Below are 27,011 nucleotides of genomic sequence, written 5' to 3' on the forward strand. Positions count from 1 at the left end.
AGTTATTTTTTAGATATACTGTTTTGGCTCAAATAGAGGCCGCACCCAATAAAAGGCTGCACCCTAAAAGTTTGGGGCTATTTTAAAGAAAAAATACACGAATGGAATAGCAAAACTAGTATTTTATCTAATGAACAGGAATACATGTATTTTAACATTTTTGGTATCTATTATGCAGTTACTCAGCATATGTTATATCCCTGCAGGGGATATCCTGTCCTGCAGTGACGGAACTGGCGGAAGGGAATGCCCGATCCGGCTTTCACGCCAGAAGCTGTTACATCAGATCAGACAGCAGAAAGCCGGCGATGCTGGCTTCTGCTGTCAGGGGGGAGTCCAGGCTGTCAAACTACGACCTGATCTCCCGTGCAGTGGCAGGGATATGTCCCTGCCGCTGCAAGAAGGGCAGGACGTACTGGTACGTCCATAAAGGATTCTTGGGATGCGTTTTTTGGAAAGTACCGGTACGTCCATAGGGGACTGAAGGGGTTAATGTCCTCTGTGTATTAACATCTGCAGGTACACCGACAGATCAGTTTTGCAGCACAAACCAAAAAAGTTTTTAATGATTAATTCACCGAGTTTGGCAGCAATGTTTTCTACTTCAGCTTTCTCCAACAATTTTGTGTCCTTTAACTTTACTTGTATCCTGCAGGAAAAAACAAAATCTGAGATTAATACATTCCGATATTTGTACTTAAAACAGAAGGTTCATAAACACAAAAAAAACGTCTGAAGTGCTTGATAGTTGATGAAGGTCTATACACTATGTGACGGAGACTCATACTCAGACCGAGTAGCTCCACCGTAGAGATCTTCCTTGCCCCTGAAAGCTTAATTGCCCAAAGGATTAACCCTTCATATTCCCCCAAGCACTAGCCGAGAGTGTAGGGGTAAAATAGAACTCTCTTTATTGAAGACAACATATATATATATTATATATATATATACACACACACACACACACAATCCCATCAACCACCAGACAGCCCGGCGCCACCATGCAGTTTTATCCCCAGCAATGCACACAAAAGTGCGGCGTGGTGGACAAAGGGCATCTATAGCAACACCGTTCCAATTGTCGGCGGGCATCGCCGCGGTTCCTACCCACTGCACAGTTCCATGAATTTTTAGATAGGTCCCTGTCAGACGCAGCGAGTGTTTCCTGGCTTGTAGAGCACCCATAGCCGGCTAGACAATGGGAGTCTGGTTCCGGCAGAACAGACGGGCTCTCAGTCACCCTGTGTCCCCAAATGAGCACAGGATTACTTAGACATAAGGGACTGGGCAGGCATGTAAGGAGCCTCCCCAGATATGCTGCCTATGATCTCAAGAACACCATCCCCACCGTCAAACAAGGAGGTGGAAACATTATGCTTTGGGGGTATTTTTCTGCTAAGGGGACAGGACAACTTCGCCGCATCAAATGGACGATGGATGGGGCCATGTACCGTCAAATCTTGGGTGAGAACCTTCTTCCTCACCCAGGGCATTGAAAATGGGTCATGGTTGGGTATTCCAGCATGACAATGACCCAAAACACATGGCTAAGGCAACAAAGGAGTGGCTCAAGAAGAACCACATTAAGGTCCCGGAGTGGCCTAGCCAGTCTCCAGACCATAATCCCATAGAAAATCTGTGGAGGGAGCTGAAAGTTCAAGTTGCCAAAACCCACCCTCGAAATCTTAATGACTTGGAGAGGATCTGCAAAAAGGAGTGGGACAAAATCCCTCAGTGGATGTGTGCAATGTGAATTTAGTAGAAAATGAAAATCTATTCTTCTGTAACAATTCACGCGCATTGAAGTAAAATGTACTTAACTGTTCATCCAGACAAAGAATCTCCACGTCCATCAATTCATCTTTAGCCACCGAGGCAGCTTTCAATAAAACCTAAATCAGAAAGAAAATTCAGTAACTGAATTTATGATTAAATGGTCATCTAAAAAGGGAAACCACCATAAAAAGGCCCACGTTTAAAATTAAAAAAAGAAAAAAAGAAAAAAAGAAAAAAAAGTCAAAAACATTTGTCCAAATTTACCTAGCTCCTAACCTTGATTTTAGCAACATACTCCCCTTGATGATCTAAAGAGAGATGAAGTCCACCTTTGCCAAAATGGACCATCATCTAAATAAACACAGTTACGTTATCTAAATGACTCTCTAGATTGTAAGCTTGCGAGCAGGGCTCTCTCCACCAAATGTATCGGTTTGTCTTAGTCTGTCAATTCTTGTCTTGTCATATCCCTTGAATTTATGTATTGTATTAAGCGCTGCGTAAACTGTTGGCGCTATATAAATAAAGGATAATAATAATAATAATAATAAAAGGCTGTTAACTATATTGCATAAACTAGCTGAATCATTCCTTTCTACAGGTTTTCTAATACAAAGCTGTTTCAGCATTATACATAGAGCTATGAACAGACTGCTTTGCTCTGTTAATGGGTTATTATGCCCAATAAGGAATTATAGGTTGTGCATAACCTCTTCAGTTCCAAAATCAACCCCTGAATTTATTAATTTATTCCTAAGGAGATATCAAAACTTGAGTATGCTAGCAATACTAAGCACAAGATAATTATGCTTCAGAATTATTTATCAGGCATCTCTTAGAAAGTACTCTGGGGTGTTAAAATTGTATATATCCTTCTACAATCTCTGTGTCTAAAACTAGTAATTTTCTTTATGATCCAGGTTGCTTACCCAATGGTTGACTAAAGGGGCCGTCGGCTTCTACGCCACACATCAAATCTGGATGTTTGGCTGCTTGCAGGTAGTCCGGGTAAGAAAATCAAAGCAAACCTCATCTGAGGTGTCCAGCACAGAAAATGTAATTACCAACCAAGGGGTTGCTGCTAAAGCCAATTACTTGCTCGTTGACAAGGGCAATGTTGACAATCTCCTCTGTCTCTCCCGGTCTAACTCCAGACAGAGAGAGGGAACTGCCATTATAGTGCTCACAGTAACTGTGTGTTAAACATTTTGTAAAATTCAGGATTTTTTCCCCAGCCTCATCGACAGCCTTTGTGCATCTGCACTTTTTTTTTTTGCTTAACACTTAGGGGTTAATTTCTTTTTTGATCAAGTAATAAGTGTGATTACTTAGCTGGGTTAAAGAGGGAATTCTTAGTGTAAGTGCATAGTTTTAAGGTTACAAATATATTTATAAAAAAAAAATTTAAGAAATGTTTTGTTTAGGTTTAATTGTGTTTAGGGTATACAATGGCTAAGATGTACTGGATACACCCTGGCCTTCATTTACAGAGGCTAGGGACAGCAGTCTGGGACATGCACTGGTGTGGAGTCAAATTCACTGTCTTGTCTAGTTTTCAAAAATAGATACTTTTGTTCAGTAGTTTTGTTTTTTTTTCTAGTCACCATTAAGGCCCAGTCCTCAGAACCTAGTCTGGGAATAGTCATGAACATCTTTCATATTTAGCCTTGTAAGTATCAAAATAAATTAAAATACAAGGCATGAGATGTTTCCAAAATCAGCACTAATATTTAAATATACCGTAATTTGTTTATTTCTTTTTCATTTTCCAAACAGCCTTAGGCCTTAAGGAGTTAAAGATTCTCTGTTGTTTTTTCATGTGATTAAACCTTCAGGACAAATAACAAATGACAGATCTAATAAGGTTTATTTGCTTAACATTCTAAAGAGCTCATTAATTTTCTGTCTAAGTGATTTATTATAATAATTATATAGTAACTTTTCACTTATTCAATTATGTCTAAAACAATAGTTTTTAGGCAACGACTGAAATGGGCATAAACGGATTAAGGGAAACCACCTATTCCTTTTATTCACTGTTACAGCCTTGAGTATACTCACTCAAAAGTGGTTCACATATTTAGAGTGATAACCAAAACACTGAGAAATCCATAACTTGGCACCAAATGAGAATGAGGGTGAAAATCAATTTATCTAAAAAAGATAGGGCTGTACACTGTATTCCGACAAATACTTGATTCACCGTTTCCAAAATTGATGCTTGTGTAACTAGTAGAAACCATAAAGAAAATGTTATTGTCCAAAAAACAGGACCTCTCTTCAATTTGTGTCTTACGCCATGACTGTTATAGTATAATTCAATCTACATCGTGTACCATGAATCCCTTCTGCTATACATAGGCCACATGAAATTCCAGGTACTGCTTTTAAAGGACTGATCACTTCAATCTCACTTTCGCCATGTAGTGTACCTACTAACATTCTGCGCACAAGGTGTAGATTTATTCTTAAACCAAGCCACCGGCCACAAGGGAAAAATTTACTGGGAGTGCAGCTGAACAATCTCAGGGCGAGCCATTTGTGTACACACAGAGAACTGGAGCACCTGACAAACTTTCTATTAGTTTCTGACTGAGTTCCATCAGATGCCTAATTTTTTGCTGCGCTTCCCTAGGTTTAAGGGATGAGGCCTTAATCTGTCAAGGAATGTCTGTTTATTGCTGTACAGCCTTAATATTCTACATAATATATAACTGCCCAGAGGAAATTACCCAGGCTGGCAGCAACTTTGTTATCCATGACTGGTGGATATAATTATTACAACCAGAAGGAGATTAGTTGAGGATTCTTAAAAAATGCAAGCAAAGGGCCCTGATCTGTTAGCTCACGATTTACAGATCATTATTGTAATGTTGACCTGGGTGATTTCATATTTTAGTGTGACTTTTTAAACAGGCACACGAAAACGTTTAGATATTAAGAATAAACTGCTACAGCGTTTGTGGTCCTTTGGCCAATTCAAGGTAGCAATAGAGGTATCAATGCAAGTACCTTGTGGATCTAACTAACCTTGCTTGATTCTTTCCTATACTTTTTCTAAATGTACACTCTGCTGGGCACTTCTAAACCATGACTTAAAAGAAGTGCTTTGATTTAGAGAATTTCTACAGGGAACATGTATCCTATGGCAGTGAAAAGGTTTCCTCTACTGGGAGCCTACATACCTGGTCTTCCTACCCTCCACATTCCTGTTAAAACAATATTCCAGCCATCATATTTATGCATATGACTGCTGAATGGTCCCTTTAGGTTTACCTGGTGTCCCCCCATGCAAACGCAGAAAGCCTCCATATGCATATGCTCCTTTCCCCGGTATTAGTCATGCAGATGATGTGTACATGCGTAATTTCCTGCCACTTATTGGCCCCTAAAATGTATTAAATGGTATATTCTCTGGAACCAGTATAGCAATAACCATTTCTATGTTCTCCCCCATTTGAACATTTAGTAGAAACAAGCTGAACCTTTTTTTGGAAGTTTGGACGACCAGCGACCTGGGAAATCCTACTGAATCAAGGGCAAAAACTGAGACTACAGTTTGCAGGGAGGTGATTAATCCATCAATACAATAATGTTCCTTCAAAATTGCTTAACTGCTAATGTATTGCCACCAATTTACCAGTTGGTTCAGAAGGCAGAATTAACAGAAAACACTTAATTAATATGGTAATAACACACAGTAGAAATAGGGAGTCTTACATATGACACAAACGCGGAATGAGGATTTGGAGGCCAGTCTGCATGTTGGATAAGTATGGTCCTGGGAAAATCTCAGGACAGTGCCAACTATGTGTCAGACAGGGGTATGATATAGGATTCAACCGTTTAAATGTTTGGAGCTTGTGTATTCCTCATACAGTACAGTGTAAAATGATCAATATATAAGGTCATGGTGAGAAACAAATGAAAGGCATATATTTTTTAATAAAGTGTTTGGGAGAATTTTTAAAGATAGATATATATTTTTTTTTAACTGTGACTTCCATTATACAAGTAAATAGACAGCAAATTACACCCAAAATCTACCATTTTTCTAAATTATAAAATAATCCACTAAACTTTTGGATCTTAAAGAAAGTGACCCGCGTGAGAGAGAGTGTGTCACAGCACAGGAAGTATGTAATACAAAGTACCAGACAGCATTTTTTCCCCAGAGACCTTTCTCTGCCCCGTCTCCTTGCTAACCCAACTGGCTTCAATAAAAGTTGCAAAGGTCTTTCTTACTCAGCCTGATCCCCAAAAATAAATGGTACAACACTCAAGGTTACTCATACCATAAATGGGTCACATAAGTGCGTTGCCCACCTTTGCAGGCCAGAAGCGTCTCTTCCATTTGCAGAGGACGTAATCTGGAGAGCTCATGGTTTGGCTTCATAGGCAGATTTTTCACCTGGCTTCAATTTTTGCTTTCATATTTATCCTATAATATACAATAAACAAATAGTGATTATGTAAGTAAGTAATAAACTAATTTTTTAAAGCATGTAATAATTTACTATGCTCGTGAAAAATATACACTGCAGCTTTTTGTGCCATTGACATTGATCTTCTGTATTTGGTTGTCGACATGCACAAAGCATATTGTACAATACCTGTCTTGAAGAGGCGTTTAAAAAAAAAAACAAGGGAGTAGGGGGACACATGTATTTGGTTAATCTTAAAGGAAGGCCATTACAGGGAAAAAAAAAAAGTTTACTGCTAACCGGAGCACAATTATTGTTTTTAAAAAAACCTAATCTACAACCCTCTTAACCTATTCTTGGTCCTCGACAAAAGAGGGATCCGTAAAGGCTCATGCACTCTATAAAGTTTCTGCTCAGCTCACTTGTTCTCTGTGCACAACTCTTTCCTATAACTTTGCATTGCTACAATGAGAAGTCCCAGGAAACATTTTTATAGCATCCCTCGAAAATATCAGTTTTTATATTGAATTCTCAACTATGCTAAATAGTGCAAGTTTCAAGGCTCTCTTCACATGATCAATAGGATCACGGTATAAAGTGGTTTCATTTTACGGAGAGCAATGCCAAATGCAGTGCATATTGTCACGAGTGTGTCGGGCTCCATCTAACGACCTACCCCTCAACAATCTGTAGAATTTTTGAGATCACTTTCTACTTTCCATTTAAACTGCAATAATTATTTTACAAATATAAAATTCAAAAAGTACTTACAGTTAGCTCTGTGTTGGCTATGGGAACTTACCTACTGCATTACTTTATGAGGAATACTTGGAGACTACAAAATATACTTTAAGATCTAGAAGTAAGCGAACGACCAGGGCTTTTCCAGATCTACAGACTCGTGATTTTGTGAATGCCGGTATAACTCATTATTTGCTATACAAAAAAAGCTTTGGGTTTTGATGGCGAACGCTGCTGTAAATTGATACGATCAGTTATTGCAAATTTTATCGTAGACCTTAATGGCAAAGATAAAATTGTAGAAATAGACTGTATGCCCAGAAAAAGTAAGGAGGCAATTTGTTGTTCACTTACAACTCACAGAAACTATACTTCTGGCTTCAAGTAAGCAGTAGAGGTTAGTACAGCCAGGGTATATAAACATGCATGGAATAGGCATAAGGCTATCCTAAATCTAAGACAACACTTAAAAATATGGTCAGATCAGATGGGTCAAAAGGTTCTTATCTGCCATCAAAATGAATGTTTACACGGACAAAAACCTGGCTTTATATCATTATATCCATCACGCAGAGACGATTCTTTTTTGGCAATGCTAATGAAGTACTTATTTCATAGACTTTCACGACGGAGATGGCACCTCTGGGTGATTGAGGCTGAGACAATCTATTGTTTACCTACCGGCAGCATGATAAACAACGGGGGGGGGGTTTGTCTAGTAGTTTGGGCTAAGGTAACAGAGCCAGAATGGCTAATACACAGTGGCCTGAAAAAGATATGCAAAATCCAGAATTTTGCTTTTCAAAAGAAAAGAGCACTATATTTAAAAAATAATAAAAAAAAAAATATATATATATATACATACATACATATACGCACACACACACACAAATGCATCTAACTGTGATCAATACAATCACATAATGTACAATTTCCATAGGTGCTTCCAGGGAAAACGCAAGTGTTAGCTCCATGCTAGAAGCTGTACGTTAGTAGCGGAGCTCAGGAAGCTTGAACATGAAACAATTGCTGAAGCATTTGCCTTAATGAGAAATATAACGTGACTTCTTTAAACAAGTATTTATTGACGAGTTAAATACTTTTTCCCAGGGCATAAGCATGTTTTATTACAAGTGTATCAAAATTATGTAAAACACAACGTTAGTTGGTAACTTCCACTTTTATAAACAAAACTCGATTCCAGTTAAGTTACTCAGGCCAACGAATGACGCCGGGCAACCAAAAATAGGTAAACTACGCCTCAAAAGGAAAGTAAGAACTCTACAAGTGATTCACGCCGGTCACGACAGGGTTAAGCGAGACACCTACTCTATTTCTCTCTCCCCCCCCCCCGTCTAGAGCAGGGTGGAAGTTGTAGTCCAACGCAACGGCTGAGACGCCAAAGGTTGTCCCTATCAGACTACTTCCTGTTTAGACAAAATAGCGAAAAAGGGGGGTATGTGTGTTTGTTCAATTTTGCTTTTTAAATAGAAACAGAGCTCGCAGGATGTGAAATTCCCCCCAAAACCCCGCTCGGTGTCGTCGGCTCCAACACGGCGACTCACAGCCTACCGAGAGGATTAACTCACAATTCTCTCCCTGGTCCGAAGACAGAAGCACACCAATTCCGGGTCAAGCTTCAGGCACGCCTGCCAGATTGACAGGAGATAACTCCACCCCAATAGCGGCACCGCGCACACTCCCCAAGCTCCGCCGAAATTCCGTTTGGACAAAAAGAAGGGGGGGGGGGGTGTTTGCTGCGATTACGATTACCATTGGCGGGACATGCGAGCTCATCCGTCACGTGACATCTGTATTCGCCCGTCTACCGCTTTCTGTCGTTCCGTTGATTTAGGAAGTTAGGAGGGAATTATGCATAGACTATTGTGGCTAGCTCTCCGGTCGGTCTTTATGACCATAATGTCAGGTGAAATCGGTGAAAAACGATTTGATGACAGTAGAGTAAAGAAGATGACATTTTTGGTTATAAATACATATATATAACATACCTACCAACATTTCAAAATGTGAAAGAGGGACACTTTTCTTTAATGCATATTAAAAATAACCAACACATTGAATTTAATTCCCATGAGGCACAGTCAGACATGCTACTTACATGATGCTGGCTGATTCTCAGCCAGCCAGGTGTCCACCATGATGCTGGTTGAGCAGTAGTCCTCCCTCCCAGGACCCCTACACACTGCCTTTACACACACACCTGCCCATAAACACACATATACACATACACTGCCTTTACACACACACACATACGCTGCCTTTAAACACACATATACACTGCCCTTACACACACATATACACTGCCCTTACACACACATATACACTGCCCTTACACACACATATACATGTATACTGCCCTTACACGCACATATACATGTACACTGCCCTTACACACACACACATATATACATGTACTGTCCTTACACACACACATATACACTGCCCTTACACACATATACATGTAGACTGCCCTTACACACACATATACCATACCTTACACACCAGCTAACAAATAACTATACTGCTCTTACACACACATACACTGCCCTTACACCCCTTTCTCCCCATCTCTTTCCACTTCCACCATCTTTCATCCTTCTGCCTCCATTCTGCATCCTGTGGTGCGAGCGCAAGGTCACTTTACTGCTCCCTCTTCACTACATGCCGGCTATTGTTGTAGAGCGCAGGGATGACGTCATATCCCAAAATTATTTGGGGGCACTAAAGCGAGGTCTGAAGTGACAGACCTCACGCTCCCTAATGTTGAGCCGACTAGAGGGAGATCGTGATCTCCCAACTAGGCTGCAGCTGCTGATCGGGCGTCTGTGCGACATACCCCACATAGAGCCCCTGCTGTAGATCTCTGTGTTGCTGAATGCCTTGACATCGAGGAAATACAGCATGCCTGTGTTTCACCTAGCTTGACCCCCACTATTATGTTCTCTGGCTTCATCTCTGCTCCCTGAACCCTGAATTCTGGCTACCTTAACAGAACTCTGATACTAATTACCCTGAACTCCAGCTTCATGGCCATGGCTTGTCTCAAAGGTACGTGTGTACCATTAGAGTTTGTCCATGGTCTTGGAGGATCATCATAAAGTTCAATGGCGGCCTGAACCCAAAAGGCTCAACCTGAGGGGGAACCGGTTGGTGGGTGAAGACTGATGAGCTTTCTCTCCCTGCACAAGGGTCTCCTCTAATGTGTTGAGCGTGACAGCTGTTGGATAGCTTAAATTTTTTATTGTTGTTATAATTTATTTTTTTAAACTTTACTGTGGCTGTGAGGCTATGGTAATAATGACAATTATGACAGTTGCTAAACAGAACTGTTAGTAACTGTGCCAACGTGGTACAATTCAAACATTACTTGTTACTTGTAATTATTTGGGAGTTGTATGTTCTCATACAGCATACCAAGACATTTTAGACAATGCTATACCTTCAACTTTGTGGGAACAGTTTGGGGAAGGCCCTTTTCTATTCCAGCAGGACTGTGCCCCAGTGCACAAAGCAAGGTCCAAAAAAACATAGTTGGATGAGTTTGTGTGGAAGAACTTGACTGGCCCGCACAGAGCCCTGACCTCAGCCTCATCAAAGACCTTTCGGATGAACTGGAAAAGAGATTGTGACCCAGGCCTTCTAGTCCAACATCAGTGTCTGACCTCATAAATGCTCAACTGGAGGAATAGGCAAAAATTCCCACAGAAACACTCCAAAATCTCGTGGAAAGCCTCTCCAGTGCTAGTCTCATCCGGTGCTGAAGGGGTTAACCGCAAATTCTCGCGAAGGAAGCAGAATTTGGCCATTGTACCCAGTCGGGGTACAGGTCGTCCCGTCACAGTAAACACCATTGCATGTGTTTAATTAGTGTATAGCATTGTACATGTGCTGACAACATGTTATATTGTGAAGGGTAAATCTTGGTGGCCATCTCCTGCAATAAATGCTTAGTTGGCTCTTAATGCATAATTAATGAAGATAGGGGGAATGTTTCCTGCTCATTTTAGCTTACAGTTTAGTAAATAGAACATCGAAGACCAATCAATTTAGAAGGAATAAAAATAAAACTTGAGCCCTACGCGAGACCATAATGCATATCTTTCAATTGTCACCCAAATACATGTGTCCTTTTTTCCACTGATGTCCATCTTATCCAGGGGCTCAGAATATTTGCATGGTATAAGTGTGGCACAAAGTTCTACAGTGTTCTAAAACAGCAGAAACTAAATTTTTACTTAAATACATGATTCTTCTACATACCCTACTCAGGTACGTAATTACCTATGAGTAGTTCACAAAGTCACAAAAAAGTCTCAGTTAAGCCCCTCCCTTTACCCATGCCTCTAACCACACACCCTAAACAAAAGTGTCCTGCTAGCAAAATGTTGGTAGATATGGTAGTAGAGACTGCAGATGTTTCCATATTGTCTTGTAGGATGGTGTAGGAGAAATGACAAGATGTTAGGAGGTAAGATAATGGTGACTGCCAATTTTTCCATGCTGTCTTGTAGGCAATGTGGCAAAATGTTGGGTGATCTAGCCATGGGCACTGGAGATGTTTTGATGATGTCTAGTATGAGAATGTAGGAAATGCATTATGGTGGGTGGTATGGTAATGGGACTGCATGGTGCCTAGTAGGAGGGTTTATAAGATATGGTGAAATGTTGAGAGGTATGGTGATGGCCACTTCAGATGTTTCCATAGTGTCTAATAAGAGGGTATAGGAGATATGGCAAAATGTTGGAAGGCATGGTAATGGGGACTTTGGATGTTTCCACACTGTCTGGTAGTAGGATGTAGAAGGTATGGCACAGATATCTTTCTCTTTCTTCCATGGAGGCTGCTATAATCTATGACCCAATGCCCTAGCATAATGGAACAGCACCTTCAAAGTGGATATATTTCTTGACTGTAATCTTAATGAATTAAATAATCATTATGCAGAGCCACCTCAGCCTTTCTTGCCAATTTATGATGCTTAAAGTTGTGAGATTTTTCTTAATACATTTTGAATGTTTTTTTCCCCATTTTAATATAAATGTATATAACATGAAATTCATTTTTTTATTTTTCAAAAATAATAAATATTCACACAACTCAAAAATCAGCCACTCTGTATAAGTAGTCTGATCTAGTAGATGTTAATGTTTACAGGTTCTGAAAAATACTTATCATGTGAAAGCAATACAGTACCAATGACAAATATAATTGAACGGTTGTGTTTATATTAGGCTTTTAATGTAATTGTTCGTGTGTTCTACCACATACTCACTACACTTTAATGTACAGTAAACAAGCAATGAATGAACTTGTTTGTAAACCTAACTGTAAAATATTGTTAAAAATGTGTAAACTGTTTACTTTTATCTCAGGGGATGTACACTGAAAATATTAAAATAGCACCAGGCCAATATCTTATTGCAGATCCATATCATATAAAGGGTGGCATAATAAAAAAAAACATAATAGAAACATATATATGAGGAATGGTAACATAAAAGAGTTTTAACCAATTAATGGTACGGGCTCAAAATGCAATGTTTTCAGTGGGTTTAGGGACCGCCCATTGTCCTTAAGGGGTTAAAAGTTTGTTTATAAGGAGTAATTCTGGTGCAATATTTGAAAAATGGTTTTATCACCCTAGCAATTAATACATTGGTCCAATTCAATATGTTCGCACTAGGCTTCAATAATAACCCACTGCAAGCCTTTGCTTTTGTTAAGGTTGTGTTTAGTTTGGATACAGATTGCATTTGTTTTAATGCGCTTTAAAATGCAATAACATTTGTTGGGTAAAGCTTGCTAAAAAGAAACATCTAAAAATCCTCACAGTAAATCCCTGATATTTGGTCCCAAGAAACATTTTCCACAGTTCCTTGCAGAAATAGTTCCCTACTTACACTTAAGCTTATATGACATACAAAGGTAAAGAAATAGACATTTTGGTAGAGGTTGATAGATCTGCCTCATGAACTATTACAAATCATATGTGAACTATGAGGAGCTGCTTGCTCAGAGTTGGATGATAGGATGCTTTGGTGTTCTGTTGAAAAACAGCCTTCATCCTCCAGTCCAGCACTCTCTGACCTTTGAATGTGTACATTTCTTGAATTTTCATGGTGATTATGGTTTCCTAAGCGACTTGAAGCTACCACAGCTTTCATGGCAGCCTATTGAGTCAACACAACAACCGAAAAATTGTCATTTAGTACCAACCATTACAATGTAAATGGATAACAATTGATGCATATTGTGGCTGTAACGTTTTGTATTTCAGAAATCAATGATTGTGTTATAAGGATGTATAAAACGTAGAAGTAACACTCACCTTCAGCTTGCGTTTGGCATTAAATTCTAGGAGTTTCTTTTGCGTACAATCCATATGGGAAAACTTGGCTGCTTTTCCAGTTACCCATGGATGCTGCAGAGCTTGAGAGACCGTTAGTCTTTTTTTGGGATCCAATACAATCAGCTTCTGAACCTGTGGTAGAAGGGTACTTACACATTACATTACACTTATTTATAAATAAACATGCCTCTAGCAAGAGAGGTTTGCACAAAACACAAATGACAATTTGATTCCATACCAAGTCCTTGGCATTCAGGGAGATTTCATCCCACCACGGAGATATGAACTCATAATCGCAGTTTAGAATCTTGCTGTACATGTACTGATCACCTCTCGGATCAAAGAATGGCTCAAAGCCGCAGAGTCTATTAAAAGTAGATTTTTTCCATTAGTTCAGTTAGCGATATTACTACTGCTCTGGTATGACAATATAGAGATACAATTTTTAGAAAGCTTTACATACTAATTTATTGACAGATACTATGCATGGGACATTGAAATGAATATAGCAATGCAGTCCAGCATGTGCAGGTTATGCTCACTTTTAACTTAAACACCATGTAAGCATTACAGATGAAGTTTTGTCTTATAAGATTTTTCATTTTTGCTAGCCTCTTAGTGAACAAAAAAATCACATATTTTCATCCACTATCATTTTTACAACTTTGCTTAACTTACACATAACCCCAAAATTGGCAATATTATCTCAAATTTATCCTAATAGCACACAATTTAAACGTACATATGTCCTCAAGATTGTAAGCTTGCAAGCAGGGCTCTCTCCACTATAATATATTGGTTTGTCTTAGTCTGTCAATTCTAGTCTTGTCATACCCCTTTAATATACTGAATGTATTGTATGAAGCATTGCGTAACTTGTTGGCGCTCTATAAATAAAAGATAACAATAATAATGTTCTGCAGAAAATTTGAATGAATATAAGTACTTACAGAATGTATGCAATGACACCAACAGACCACAAGTCAACCTCTGGTCCGTAAGGGGAACCATAAAGAATTTCAGGGGCTGAAAGTACAGTTAGTATATTTTCTAAGATCCATAAAGCTTTTTTTAAATTAACTTTATTACAGGTTAAATTAAAGGAAGTGCAATCATCACATAGGTAAATTAGTGTGATATTATATACAATAATGGTTATATCAACAACATTTCAATGATCACAAGGCAGAGCAAAGTTAAATTGTTAACTGAGAATTAATTGACACTATAATAAGCAATAGCATATTGATGACTAGGTAGGACAAACAGGATTAATTTATATTACTGGACAGACAATCAAGATCTAGAGCCCACAGAGGTGGGTTAATATAAAATATGTGTGGTGTGTTAGTTCTTCAACAATATGTGTATGGTATGCCAAATTGAAAATGATATGACCATGGGAGAGCCCTACACTCAACAGGAAGAGCTGGCACTAAAAAGCTTGAATGAAACCTTTGGAGCATAAAATCTTGTGTGTGTTTTTTACTTAGTAGTATTTTGACCCACTTCGAAGGGCTAGGAAAGAAAACCAAGGGTGTCGGTTGGCCATGTCAAAAATTATCTTTATCCGGGTGCTTACTCAGACCTTACACACACACACACAGCGACTAGCGTTTCCAAGAACCCCTACAAGAAATAGTCAGATTCCATTAAACCCAATGGGTAGTTGGCAACTAGCCCAGGCACAAAAAGTATATTTACTGGTTCGTTTCCCCTCAATCAGGGCCGGACTGGCCCACCGGGATACCGGGAAATTTCCCGGTGGGCCGGGCGGCCGGCAGACTAACCATGAAGACAGCCGCTGAGCGGCTGCAAATGGCATTGAACGCCTCCCTCGGTGCCAGGGGCGGGCTGGGCAGGGGGGCAATTGCCCCCCAGGCTGCCCGAAATCTAATCAAAGCGGCCGCTGGGTGCTGATGCGGCCGGCCGGCCGGCATCAGCACCCAGCAGCCGTGTGCGATGGCCGTCTAGTGATGGGAGCAGTGTGAGGGGTGAAAGCTCCGCCCCCTCGCACTGACCTTTCACCCCTCACGCTGCTCCCATCACTATGCGGCCATCAGACTGCTGGGAATGTAATCTGAACGGCCGATGCGTGCTGATGCCGCCGGCCGCCTCTGCTTCAATACTTTTTTTCTTACTTTATATGGCAAGCCGATCCAGCTTACCATATAAATAAAAAAAAAGTGTTAAAGTAGCTCCGGCCGGCGGCATCAGCACGCATCGGCCGTTTAGATTACATTCCCAGCAGTCTGATGGCTGCATAGTGATGGGAGCAGCGTGAGGTGGAAGCTCCGCCCCCTCGCACTCAGACTGCTGCAGCACCGGATGTCAGGTCAGTGGCATCCTGTCAGCATAGAGAACAGTGTGCAGCTACCAGGAAGTCAAGAGAAGTAGAAGGTGAGTAAAATAATGTATTTTTTGTACTGTATTATGTTTTTTGTATTTGTTAAAAACAAAAAAAATCGGCATGTGTGTATGTAAGTGTGTCCCCCTATATGCCACTCTGCCTCCAGAAATGCCTTATACCCCCTATATGCCACTCTGTCCCATGATATGCCTTTTAACCTCCTATATGGCAGAGTGGCATATAGGGGGTTAGAAGGCATATCATGGGACAGAGTGGCATATAGGAGGGTTGAGGCATATCAGGGAGGCAGAGTGGCATATAGGGGGGTATAAGGCTTTTCTGGAGGCAGAGTGCCCCATGATATGCCTTTTAACCCCCTTTATTCCACTCTGCCTCCAGAAATGCCTTATACCCCCCTATATGCCACTCTGTCCCATGATATGCCTTTTAACCCCCTATATGCCAGAGTGGCATATAGGGGTATAAGGCATTTCTGGATGCAGAGTGACAAATAATGAGATAAAAAGAATGGCACATAGTGTGACTCGGGTGTGTATAAGGGGTGCGTGTGGGTATAAGAGCTTCACCGTGAGATAAACTATATGGGGCTGGTCTCCAAATTTTTCCAGGGCTGCTTTTCAGTCCCAGTCCGGCCCTGCCCTCAATGTGTGGGTATTATTTTATAACCAATACCCACCAAAGTTTAGAACAATTTTTATTGTATCTGAACACATGTGGTTGTAAGAGATACAGAAACTATAATAAATACTTTTCTGAATAAAAATACAAATACACGTTTTGGAAAAAACAGGCCATGGACTATTATTTAGCTTTAAACATGACAATTATTAACAAACTAATAACTTATCACCAAAACTCTTGGCCCAAACCCAGAGTGTTCAACAGCCTTATAAATAAAACAGTAAACAAAGCCAATCACCCTATCTCATTTAAAAAAAAAAAATCTTTTACTCATCTCCAAAAAATAATGAAAAAACCTGCTAAATAGATTCTACTATTTGTCCTGAGTTTAGAAATACCCAATGTTTTTATGGGTTTTTTTTGCACGTTATGGGGCAATAAGTACCAGTAGCGTTTTGCTAGTTCAAAACCATTTCCCCCCCAAACCTGATCATTCTGCCCCTGTGCTATTTCAGGTATCTTTGAAGCCAGCCAATGGAATTTACCCCATCAAACCATATATTTTTAAAAACAAGACACCCCAACGTATTTTAAATGCTGGTATTTTAACCCTTTCCATGCACTAATTCTACCACCAGCCTTTGTCAAACTTTTTGGTAGTAAATCTTTTTTGTATTTTTTTTCACACACGTTATACTTCAGGTATAAATTTACCACTCCTGGTATATGTCCCTGTCAAACAACACCCCAATATGTGTTCACCAACATCTGAGCGCAGTGATACCCTACATGCATGGGCTGGTTGGGTTATTTGGGAGGTGAAAGGCCACTTTTGTGAGGTGTGTATTTTTTTGGAGCAATCACAAGGCGATCGAGGTAGGGCGGTTGTGTTGCTACATGCCTCGATATCATAAGTTGTTTTAGTGGGCTGTTGCCATTTTTTTTTGTGGGGGAGGACTTTCCTCCCCGGATCTATGGTCAGCCTCACTTGTGAGGCGTCCGTGGATGCAGCAAAGTCGCCGATCGATGCAGCTGTTACATGTTCGGGCTTTGTCATTGTTGCATTGCACCACAAGCCCGTACACGTTAAGGGGTTAAGCTGAGTGGCCCCTTACCCCTGCCTCCTAGTTACTAATGTATGCACTAAAACACACGCGCACTGAAACATTCTCACTGCAAATAGCCCTGTCCAACCGTTCATGCTTGAAGACTTCTAGACCGGCCCGGGAAGAGGAGAGGTATTTTATAGCTCTGGGTAACTTGATGCATCTGCTAAATAGTCAAATTGGCTCTTACTTTGTGCTTCTGTTCTAGCATGAATAAATGATGTTATGATTCTATCGTAACTTCCGGTGTCCTAACCATGTGCCCTTATATTTTTTTTTGTACATGAAATGGCTTTTCCTACAGCTCACTGATTCCGCTCAGCTGACATGCCTCTGGCGACTGGTACTTTGGGAATTTACAGGTTAACAAGAATAAGGAAAGAATTGAGGGGCCTCAAATTCAAATAGAATGAATATGAAGACAGAGGCAGTAGTAATTTAATGGGTAAAAAAGTATGTTAGTAATGTTAACACACACAATTAAACAGATGTAATTATCAATAATGTATTGTATGTTATTGCTACTCACCACAGTATCCTGGTGTACCACACATTGTCTTCATGGCCTCCTGGTCATCCACAATTTTGGACAATCCAAAGTCAGCTTTAACCATGAGAATAATAATTACAATGCAGTTTAAGAAGTGGACATCCTTTTGCCACATTATTTTATTCTGTGAAATGAGGGCTCCTATGTATCTGCAGTGTGTATGTATATAGATATATACAGATGCAGTGCCTGAATTAGGTACGGCACATGCATAGTTGCCAGCTTTCTTGTGAATAGGCTGTCGGTCTAGTGGTCAATACATGCACTGCAAGTTCTAGAGGCAACTAGGCCCACCTAGGCCCCCCTGTTATTTTTTTTACCCCTACTCCCTACATTATTTGTGTCTTTTCACACTGTATAGGCGTCAGCCCACAGAAGTAGGACGCTTTTTATGTAGGCTAATGTCAATAAGGTAGTCTTGTGGAGTGGTGGGTTTTTGTGGGGGGGGGGCATGCTTTTGCAGTAATATGGCCCTGCTAAAAGTCACCTTACCCAAGTGGCTTGAATCACTGAATTCAAGCCACGTTGCATTTTAATGGTGAATGTATAATATTAAAAACTCACAGGGCATTATTTTTTGAAATCTTTTAGTTATTCAGAGCCTTTTGACCAACATGTGGATAGCAAAGGCCCTTTTAAATTCATTAAGCCACTGGACTGGGTTCTCATGTAGCCAGTGATTATGTGATGGCACACATGGGCGATCACTGTACATTACCAATTTTAAGAATGGAATCTGGACTCATGTCTGCATACAGAAGATTCTCTGGTTTCAGGTCACGATGAACCACTCCATTACTATGTAGATACTGGAAAATTATTTAAAAAATTACTTTGGCATTGATCCCAATAACAAATAATTAGCTTCTAAAATATTAGATGTTTTTCTTTTCAAGACCAGTTCTAGTCATGACTGTGTCAAAATGTCCTACAAGCCTAAAAATATCAATAATTCCTATATAACCTGATGGAAATGTATTTTTAAATGAAATTGTGTGAATAAAATGCATTATTTCTACTCCAGATGTCTTATACAATTACATATAGGTCAGAAAATCAAATAAAAAGTCTTGGCAAAGCCCTGTCTGTAGCCACACTTGTAACTATACCTACTTAAAGCTTGAATACTTTGTCAGGCATATAATTTGATGTACAATATCTTGTATAGTGGTGTCAATAACTTGATTGGGAGTGAAGAATTTGGTTACTATGGGCAAAAAGTAAATGTAGTAATATACTATGTTACTTATGTTGTTGTAGACTCACAGCGACTGCTTCAAGAACCTGCTGTACAACAAGGGCAGCATCCTGCTCACTGTAATATCCACGCTCCACTATCCTGAAGACATAGACAGGAAATCTGATCACACAATTACCAATACAATTAAAGAGCCACTTGAAGTCAAATATACATTTTCATCATTTCACAGCTAAACGCAGCATTAAAATTAGTGAGGGTTATGTTTAAAAGTAATTTTGGTGCAAAAGTCTAAAAGTTGTCTTTATCCATAGCAGCTGATAAAATTGTCCAATCATTCTATTGATTGCTATAAAGATAACAGCACTTTTCAACCAATACACCAGGATCATTTCTCCTACCCAGCCTTACTGAATGGCAAAACCATTCTCGGAATTCTAATTCAATTAAGGTTTTTCTTTATTCAGAATTTTTCAGGCATGTCTTGTACCATAAAAGCAGATGTTGATAGGCTGTTGGCATAGTACAAAGCTTATGTGCTGTTTTTATGTGTTAAAACCGTTAAGAAGAAACAATCAAAAAACACATATGTTGAGGTTTATTTGCTTAACACAATATTGAATTAAATGAATAAGTGGAACAAAACAATCTGTCTACAGTGGTCACCAGCACTTTTATTGGTCAGACAGTTGGACTATAGTTGTGAGCACACCTGGGAACTCTCTGAGTTTCGCCCAGAGACTGGGTCTTGTTATCAGCTTTAGGGCACAACCCACTCCCCACCAACTTCCCCTCCGACAATTATGTGTGTCCCGTGACGTCAGTGGGATCATCCACTGATGTTGGTGGGACTTCCCACAACAAGGACCACCCACCGACATCAGCAGGACCTCCAAGCCACAAGTTTACGAGTGGAGTCACTTGAAGAGGTCGGGTCTGGAAGGACTTCATAACAATAATTGGTCAAAGCACCCAAGGAAAGAGAAGAATCAATATTGTGCTTTAATTTGCCAAATTTACACTGGTACAGTTTTATTAGGTGTTCTGCAACATCCATCACCCCGTTAAAATACAATTTCTGAAAAAATGTGTTCATTTCCTGTTGACAAATGGCGAGAAATGCTACTTTATGCCACAGGCATAGTTTGACAAAGCTTCCTAAATAGTAGCATTAAATATTACTTTTGTTTGGATCTATGTTTAGGGTGAATAGACAAACCCATTTTTATAGGAACAATTATAGATGAGGCATTGCAGTAATGCAGCATTGCAGTATATATTTTTCCATAAACACCCCAAGTCAATGGGTGCTCTGTCAATGCTACATCTACGACATGCTAATATAAATTCATAAATGTGTCACAAAGAAATAAACTTCCCCTTTTCATTAGAGATATAATTTTTTTCCCTTCTTTATGCGCCGTCATAAAATTCTTATATGTATCAGGATCCGGCACATGTCTTTACTGAGTGACTCAGGCTAGTCTGGAGTTGGCAGCACAGCATTATGATTTAATGTCTTGAAAGTGATTGGTTATTTACCTGTCAAATAATTCCCCTCCTGTCACTAGTTCAAGAATTAATGCAATCTTCGATGGCGTCTCAAATATATCCTTCAGCTTAATCTAAAACAGATATACAGAATGGCATAGTTAAATGGCATTCAGTGTCTGAAGACACTGTCCTTGAAAGCATTGAGAGTTGTCTCCAAGTTTTTTTATTTTATTTTTTTTAACTTAAAATAGGAACTGCATTTCATTAAATGACTACTGATTTTAACAAAAGTTGTGCCAGATAATCATGACTATTGCGGACACTCTGAGGGTCTGCACTATCATTTGCAGGGAGAAGTCACATGCTGTTATCTTTGTGTTCACAATATAAGTTGTTGGTGTTCTAGTGGCCATAAAAATTGGGTATATTTATTCTCTTTATAAAATAACTAGTTGGCTTTATATGGGCTTTACGGGCAATGGGGTTTCCTCACTAAAGTGGAATTTTGCAAGTCAGTTTTCTGGAGTGCTTCAGTGCCAGCTCATTGCATTTACTATGCATTATAAAGGCAACCCCAATGAGTTTATCATTCAATTAGATATTTGTAGGCCTTGAAGTATTGTGTGGTTACATAGGTATTCCTAGTCTTGTCTATTTGTTGGTGATCCTTATTTAAGTAGACAAGTCTCTTCCTCTAATGAGAGCGTTAGTTTTTTCTATTTTGATATGTGGGGTGAAAACATATGTGTAATGGCTGCTAGTACTTGTGATCCCGTACACTCCAGTTGACCTTAAAAATGAGTGATATCTTAGCTTACCTGTTATTTTTAATATGTAGTTATGAGGTTTTTTTTATTTATCAAGCTCAGGCATACACATAAAAAGTGGTTGGTAATCAGCTAGTTGCTGTTGGCTGTTTGGTTCCTTAGGTGCCCCCAGTAGCATTCTAAGTTCAGTAACCTAAGGTGGGCACACCTGCAAAATGATGGGCAATGGCAGCACCTCAAACCTATGGAAACATCTTCAATTCTGCATCTCCAATCTAATTATGAGATTAACTAATTTTATGTAGAATTGGATACTATAAACTAAACTAGGTGAAATAATGCTACTTGATCTATTTTAATGCATTCTTACTTACGATGTTTGGATGTGATAGACGCAGTAATACTCCAATTTCTGTTCTTACAATTTTCTTGTCAATCTAAATGCAATAAAATGGCATATTTGTTTCTTGCAATTATATATCCTAGATAATGAGATTGTTAAAAAAAAGTGTTTAATAAGTAATAATGATACTCTGAATTGTATGCCCCAAGGCTGCTTCACTAGGAAAAGGTAGCATGGGAACTCTGGTCCCATCCAGGTATCGCTGCCCTGAAGCTTCCTATCAGCAATTGGGACATCACATTAGCAGTCTGATAACTACAGATGCCAGTAACTTTATTATTAACTACTCTTAAATTCAATGTTAATTGAATATGTCAATTTAATATTACAGGACATCTGAGTTGGTGTGGTGTTGGTAATAAGCAAGAAATGGGTGGTAGTAGCCCTGGAGGAAGGCAGGGCAGGATGAGTGGCACCTCACCTGTCTTACCCCAAAAGACAAAGTGGGGCAGCAGTGACTCTTTTCGCCTCTCTAGGACAGTTTGGGAAGATCAGAGGATTCCCCCCAACCAGCCCATGCTTACAAAAGTAGGCCCAGTGATGAAGACAGTCACATAGAACTGTGACTGTCGGGAGGTATGCAGTAGAAGCATTTCCAAACTGTCTGTACATAAGACATTTGGTTGATATGAGATGTAACAGAAAAAAGTAGTTTGAGACTTTGCAATGTATACATTTGTGGTGATGTAAGTTTCCTTATGAAATGGATGTGTAAATGATTATGCCAATTTAGATTTTATGAATAAATGTCTTTTAAAATCCACTATGGCACACAGGTGTTAACATCTTCCAATATCGAGACGTTACGATTCTAGATTGTAAGCTTGTTTGAGCTCCGTAAGTCAAATTGTTATGCTATATACTACTTGTTATGTCCTGCTTACCTATTGTACAGATCTGTGGAATATGATGGCGCTACACTTAACATAATAGCTTGTTTATAGCTGGAAGAGTAACTGCTGCCTCACCTGATGTAATCTGACATACAGATCTAGGGAAAAGAGGTAGCTATGGAGCAATAAACAAGAGCATCCCATTTGTTGCTATCTTGATTTTCCCCATTTTACCACTCTGCCGTAGACTTAATTCTTTCGGTTTTGGTTGTGTATAATACTCACAGTTTTTTTAATTATTTTGGCTGCGTATGGCTTTTGTGATCCTTTTTCTTCACATTTAAAAACTGCAGATGTGGCTCCCCTGTAAAAAAAAAAGTTAAAACACGAAGTGCCAGCCCTCCCCTGATTTGCAATGTCAATGAGTACAGGTGAAGAAGTATGGTCTTTACATGCATTGTACATCCATATGTGCAGGACAACTTTCACTACTGACGTACAGTCTTATTTGTAAGGCTGAATTTCTGTGCAAATGCAAGTTGACAATAATGACTCACGGCACCAACTTTCCATATTGGATTTCATATACTTTGTATTTTCGATTTTGTACTATCCTGGCAGTTACCTGAATTCGATGTGCTAAAATGTTACAGCTACCACATACCTTTTTGTTTTATTTTATGTGACTATGTATATATGTGTCCCGTCCTTACTATTAAAATAGTTAAAGTAGCTCATAGATTTCAGCCTGGCTGGGAAATTTTACATATATATGTATCCACTGTTCCGATAAGTGCTCTTTTAAAAGGGACAGACAGTATTTTCCTGAAGATAATGAGTTATCCAGTTCAGCCGCACAATGATTTATTTTAAGGATTTACTGGTAAAAGATTTAGTGGCAGATGTGCAGGAAATCCCCAGAGGTTTGGCAGGCATGCTAACTGATCTCCCTTGAGCATTTTTTCTGAAATACCAGGTACTTTCCATAATGAATGTATACTTCTAAGAACAAATAGCCCTCTGGCACAGAAAAAGGTATATAAAGATTTTATATTTGTGATATTAGTAGTCGTTTAACCCGTCAACCATAATAGTCATTTGTAATGATGGACACCACAAAAATTTATTTTGAACAAATATTTTTGGTCATATTTCACGCCACCTAAACATCCAACTGTGGTGAGTCTCTCATACAAGAAGAGCTAAGTTAGCCATCCATAAAGCATGGTTAAAAAGGTAGACTAAACCTACAGGGAAACTAACTGGCACTGGATAGTTAATAGGGTGAAATGTTACCTTGCTATATTCATCACGAACGTATTAGGTGACACACCTTACCCACGAGGGATCACTCAGATGCCATTTCGTGCATGTTTTCTTGTTAATACCGAGTTATTTTCTAATTATATTTAGAAATGTGTTGCGTGTTACCTTCCAAGCTCCTGACCCAGTATGTAGAAATTTTCCAAGTTGGTCTCACGACGAGAGCCATCAATCCAGTACGGGTCTTCTGGTTCGTATGTTGGCATTTCTCTCATTTATTAAGCTGCTGTATAATGAAGGCAAGCAATTCTACAAAACATCTGGATTGCAAAAAAAGTGATTTATTTTAGGAAATGACATAATGTACATTTTTGTTTTAACTCTGAAACTTAATTAAAGTGAATCCATTTCTATGTTTTATAAAGCTCATACCCTCACAGTTCTCTGCATAACCCAGCATTTATAGCACAGATATAAATATATAGCATAGGAGCTCTTTTCCTAGAAACTATTGCCTTATACCTCCACTTCATCCTCTCCCCACATAAAGCCTATTGTGTTGTATCATCCGTATTATTTTTCACGATGTGTTTTTGAATTTGGTGTGTTTTGGTAAAATGAGCTATATTTTGCGACTGCATGACACTTACTTGCTATTACTTAATAGTAGGCTTCAATGATGTAATCTCCTTCTGTGTTATACTGGATGAAGAGCCGCTATTATTTCTTCCCGGCTCCTGCGTGTCACCAAGCTTTCAGAACCTGAAGGCAGTTAATATCTTCTCAATGCTATATTCAGCCACAAGAAATCCAAAAGCAACATAAATCCCCTTTATTCTTAATTCATCGAAAATAAAACCAAAAGGGGATGGCGCAGGGACACCAGTTCAATTCATGCCAGTGTTTCTTTCACTGCTGTCAATAATCAGTCATTTTGATGCCACTGATTCCCCCAGAGATGCTATCATTTTCATCACACTCCAAAGCGCTTCTACATATGAACATATCTCCAGCCCAACACACCCTAGCTGCTCCTCCTATTGCCATAACAATTAAATGATCTCTAAATGAGTTTTGGTGCTCCATCTGGTGTCTATAAGTGGAAATGCTTGTCTATCACACAGCAATGATGCTTTATTCATTTTGTCCGTGACCTTGTGTAAAAAGCACTACCGATGCAACTATTTCACAAATAGGACAGTCACCTACAGAGGACAGGGGCTAAGGAGGCTGAAGCCCAATGTGTTACTCAAACCGCTTATCTAATTGAAAATGCATAATAAAGGGCAATTTTAAAATAATATTATATCATTCCAGTAAAATAAAAAATACAAAACTCTAATTGAAATCTTTTTGGTTCTAGCAATGGTAGATTATTTCATAAAATACAAAATGAACACAGATAAACTATATGTAGCTGTATGAACCTAAAAAATTATTATTGCAAAAAAAGTTATTACCTCTTTACTAGACTAACACTCCATTTTAAGGACAAGCTTTCGAGACTATAAACCTCCCTTTGTCAAGTCAAAAGCAACTTTAACCACAGACACCAAAGTGTCTTATTGCTTTTGACTTGACAAACGGAGTTTATAGACTCGAAAGCTTGTCCTTAAAATTGAGTGTTAGTCCAATAAAAGAGTATTATAATGCACTCATCTTTTTTTTTTTTTTTAAAATACACATACCAAAAAAACATATACAAACATTTATACATCACAAAAATAAAGGTCCGTATATCCCCATAATATCTTTTCATTTCCAATTTCTATATGTCATACGAACAAAAACAAAAAACACATACAATACAGTCATGCCTCTTTTAATCTCGGTTTTGTTTATTTTCCTTTCTCTTATCTTTATTCCCTCTACCTTTTCTCTTTTTTTCCCCCTTTTTCTTTTGCCTCCCTTTTTCCTTCATACTTCCTATCTAAATCTATCTCTAGGTATAGACTTTCTGCCATCGCTCCCATCTTGTATGAGTCATTTTGTTTTTCGATTTTTCCATTTCTAATTGGAATTTTATCTGCCTGTATAATATTTCCCAATTTGGTACCTCTTGAACGTTCCATTTTCTAGCTAAACAAACTTTTGATGCCATAAATGAGGTCAATCTAAGGTTACATTTCTAAATTTATAATCTTTTATTGGGTTTATAATATACATAATAAACATAAAAATGTACTCACTTTTGTTGCCAAGGTTTAGATATTAATGGCTGTGTGTTGAGTTATTTTGAGGGGACAACAAATTTAAACTGTTATCCAGGCTGTACACTCACTACTTTACATTGTAGCAGAGGGTCATTTCTTCAGTGTCACATGAAAAGATATAATAAAATATTTACAAAAATGTGAGGGGTGTACACTTTTGTGAGATACTGTATCCAGTGGCGACTCTAGAAACAATATATAGGGGGGGCACACAAGATATCACAGTCAAACTGGGGGGGCATTCATAATTTCCACCATTAAATCATACCACTGAAAACACACACACATTATATATATATATATATATATATATATATTGCCAAAAGTAATGTGCTATGGAATGATACTTTTGTTATTGGACAATACAATACTTGATCATTCAACATGGGAAGCCTGAAGCCACAATTTAGTACGACTAATCCTTGAAATCCTTTAAACAACACAATACCTTAACTTTTGCACTAAATGATTTCAGGGCCTAATATTAGATCCTGCTGCTGATTATATATATATATATATCTTAGTCCCTGCTGCCTATATATATTAATATTAGCCCCAGTTGCCGATATATATTAATGATAGTCTCTGCTGACGATATATATATATATATATAAATATATATATAAATATTAGACCCTGCTGCCGATAGCAGTTATAGATCAACACATTAACACACAAACCCAGCTTTGCATGTATAGATCAATTTAAATTCACTTGTGATCTCAGCACTGAAGGTATATATCAAATAAACAGAATCAGACATACAAATCCTGTATTTGCAGGTATACAATAATAATATATGAAACATAGCATCGCAGGTATAGATCAAATAAAATATTGAAACAGCACTGCAGGTATTAATCAACTGAACAAGACATAC

At 38.8% G+C, this 27,011-nt stretch overlaps 1 protein-coding gene across 1 annotated transcript; it reads right to left on the reverse strand.

The window, feature by feature from the left end:
- Positions 1–638: 638 nt before the first annotated feature.
- LOC149289454 (calcium/calmodulin-dependent protein kinase type IV-like) lies at positions 639–24,184 on the reverse strand. The gene is made up of 14 exons (XM_089490525.1): positions 24,087–24,184; positions 22,941–23,019; positions 21,794–21,856; positions 20,701–20,783; positions 19,227–19,299; positions 18,679–18,769; positions 17,940–18,014; positions 14,263–14,338; positions 13,551–13,677; positions 13,292–13,444; positions 13,051–13,133; positions 2,845–2,920; positions 1,817–1,892; positions 639–649 (listed from the first exon to the last, which is right to left on the reverse strand). Exons 1-14 carry the CDS (start codon positions 24,182–24,184, stop codon positions 639–641), a joined length of 1,164 nt encoding a protein of 387 aa, XP_089346651.1.
- Positions 24,185–27,011: the final 2,827 nt, after the last annotated feature.

This window comes from Sceloporus occidentalis, unplaced genomic scaffold (genome assembly GCF_023333645.1).
Source record: "Sceloporus occidentalis isolate IW3139 unplaced genomic scaffold, rSceOcc1.0.p SCAF_45, whole genome shotgun sequence".
NCBI classification, from domain to species: domain Eukaryota; kingdom Metazoa; phylum Chordata; class Lepidosauria; order Squamata; family Phrynosomatidae; genus Sceloporus; species Sceloporus occidentalis.

Excerpts from the sequence above, each read along its gene's own strand:
- LOC149289454 (XM_089490525.1), bottom strand. The coding sequence starts at position 24,184 with ATGCCAACATACGAACCAGAAGACCCGTACTGGATTGATGGCTCTCGT. Across the intron at positions 21,857-22,940 it reads CCAAAATAATTAAAAAAACT|ATTGACAAGAAAATTGTAAG; the intron begins GTGAGTATTATA and ends TATTGCATTTAG. Across the intron at positions 18,015-18,678 it reads AGATTCCATTCTTAAAATTG|CTGACTTTGGATTGTCCAAA; the intron begins GTAATGTACAGT and ends TCATGGTTAAAG.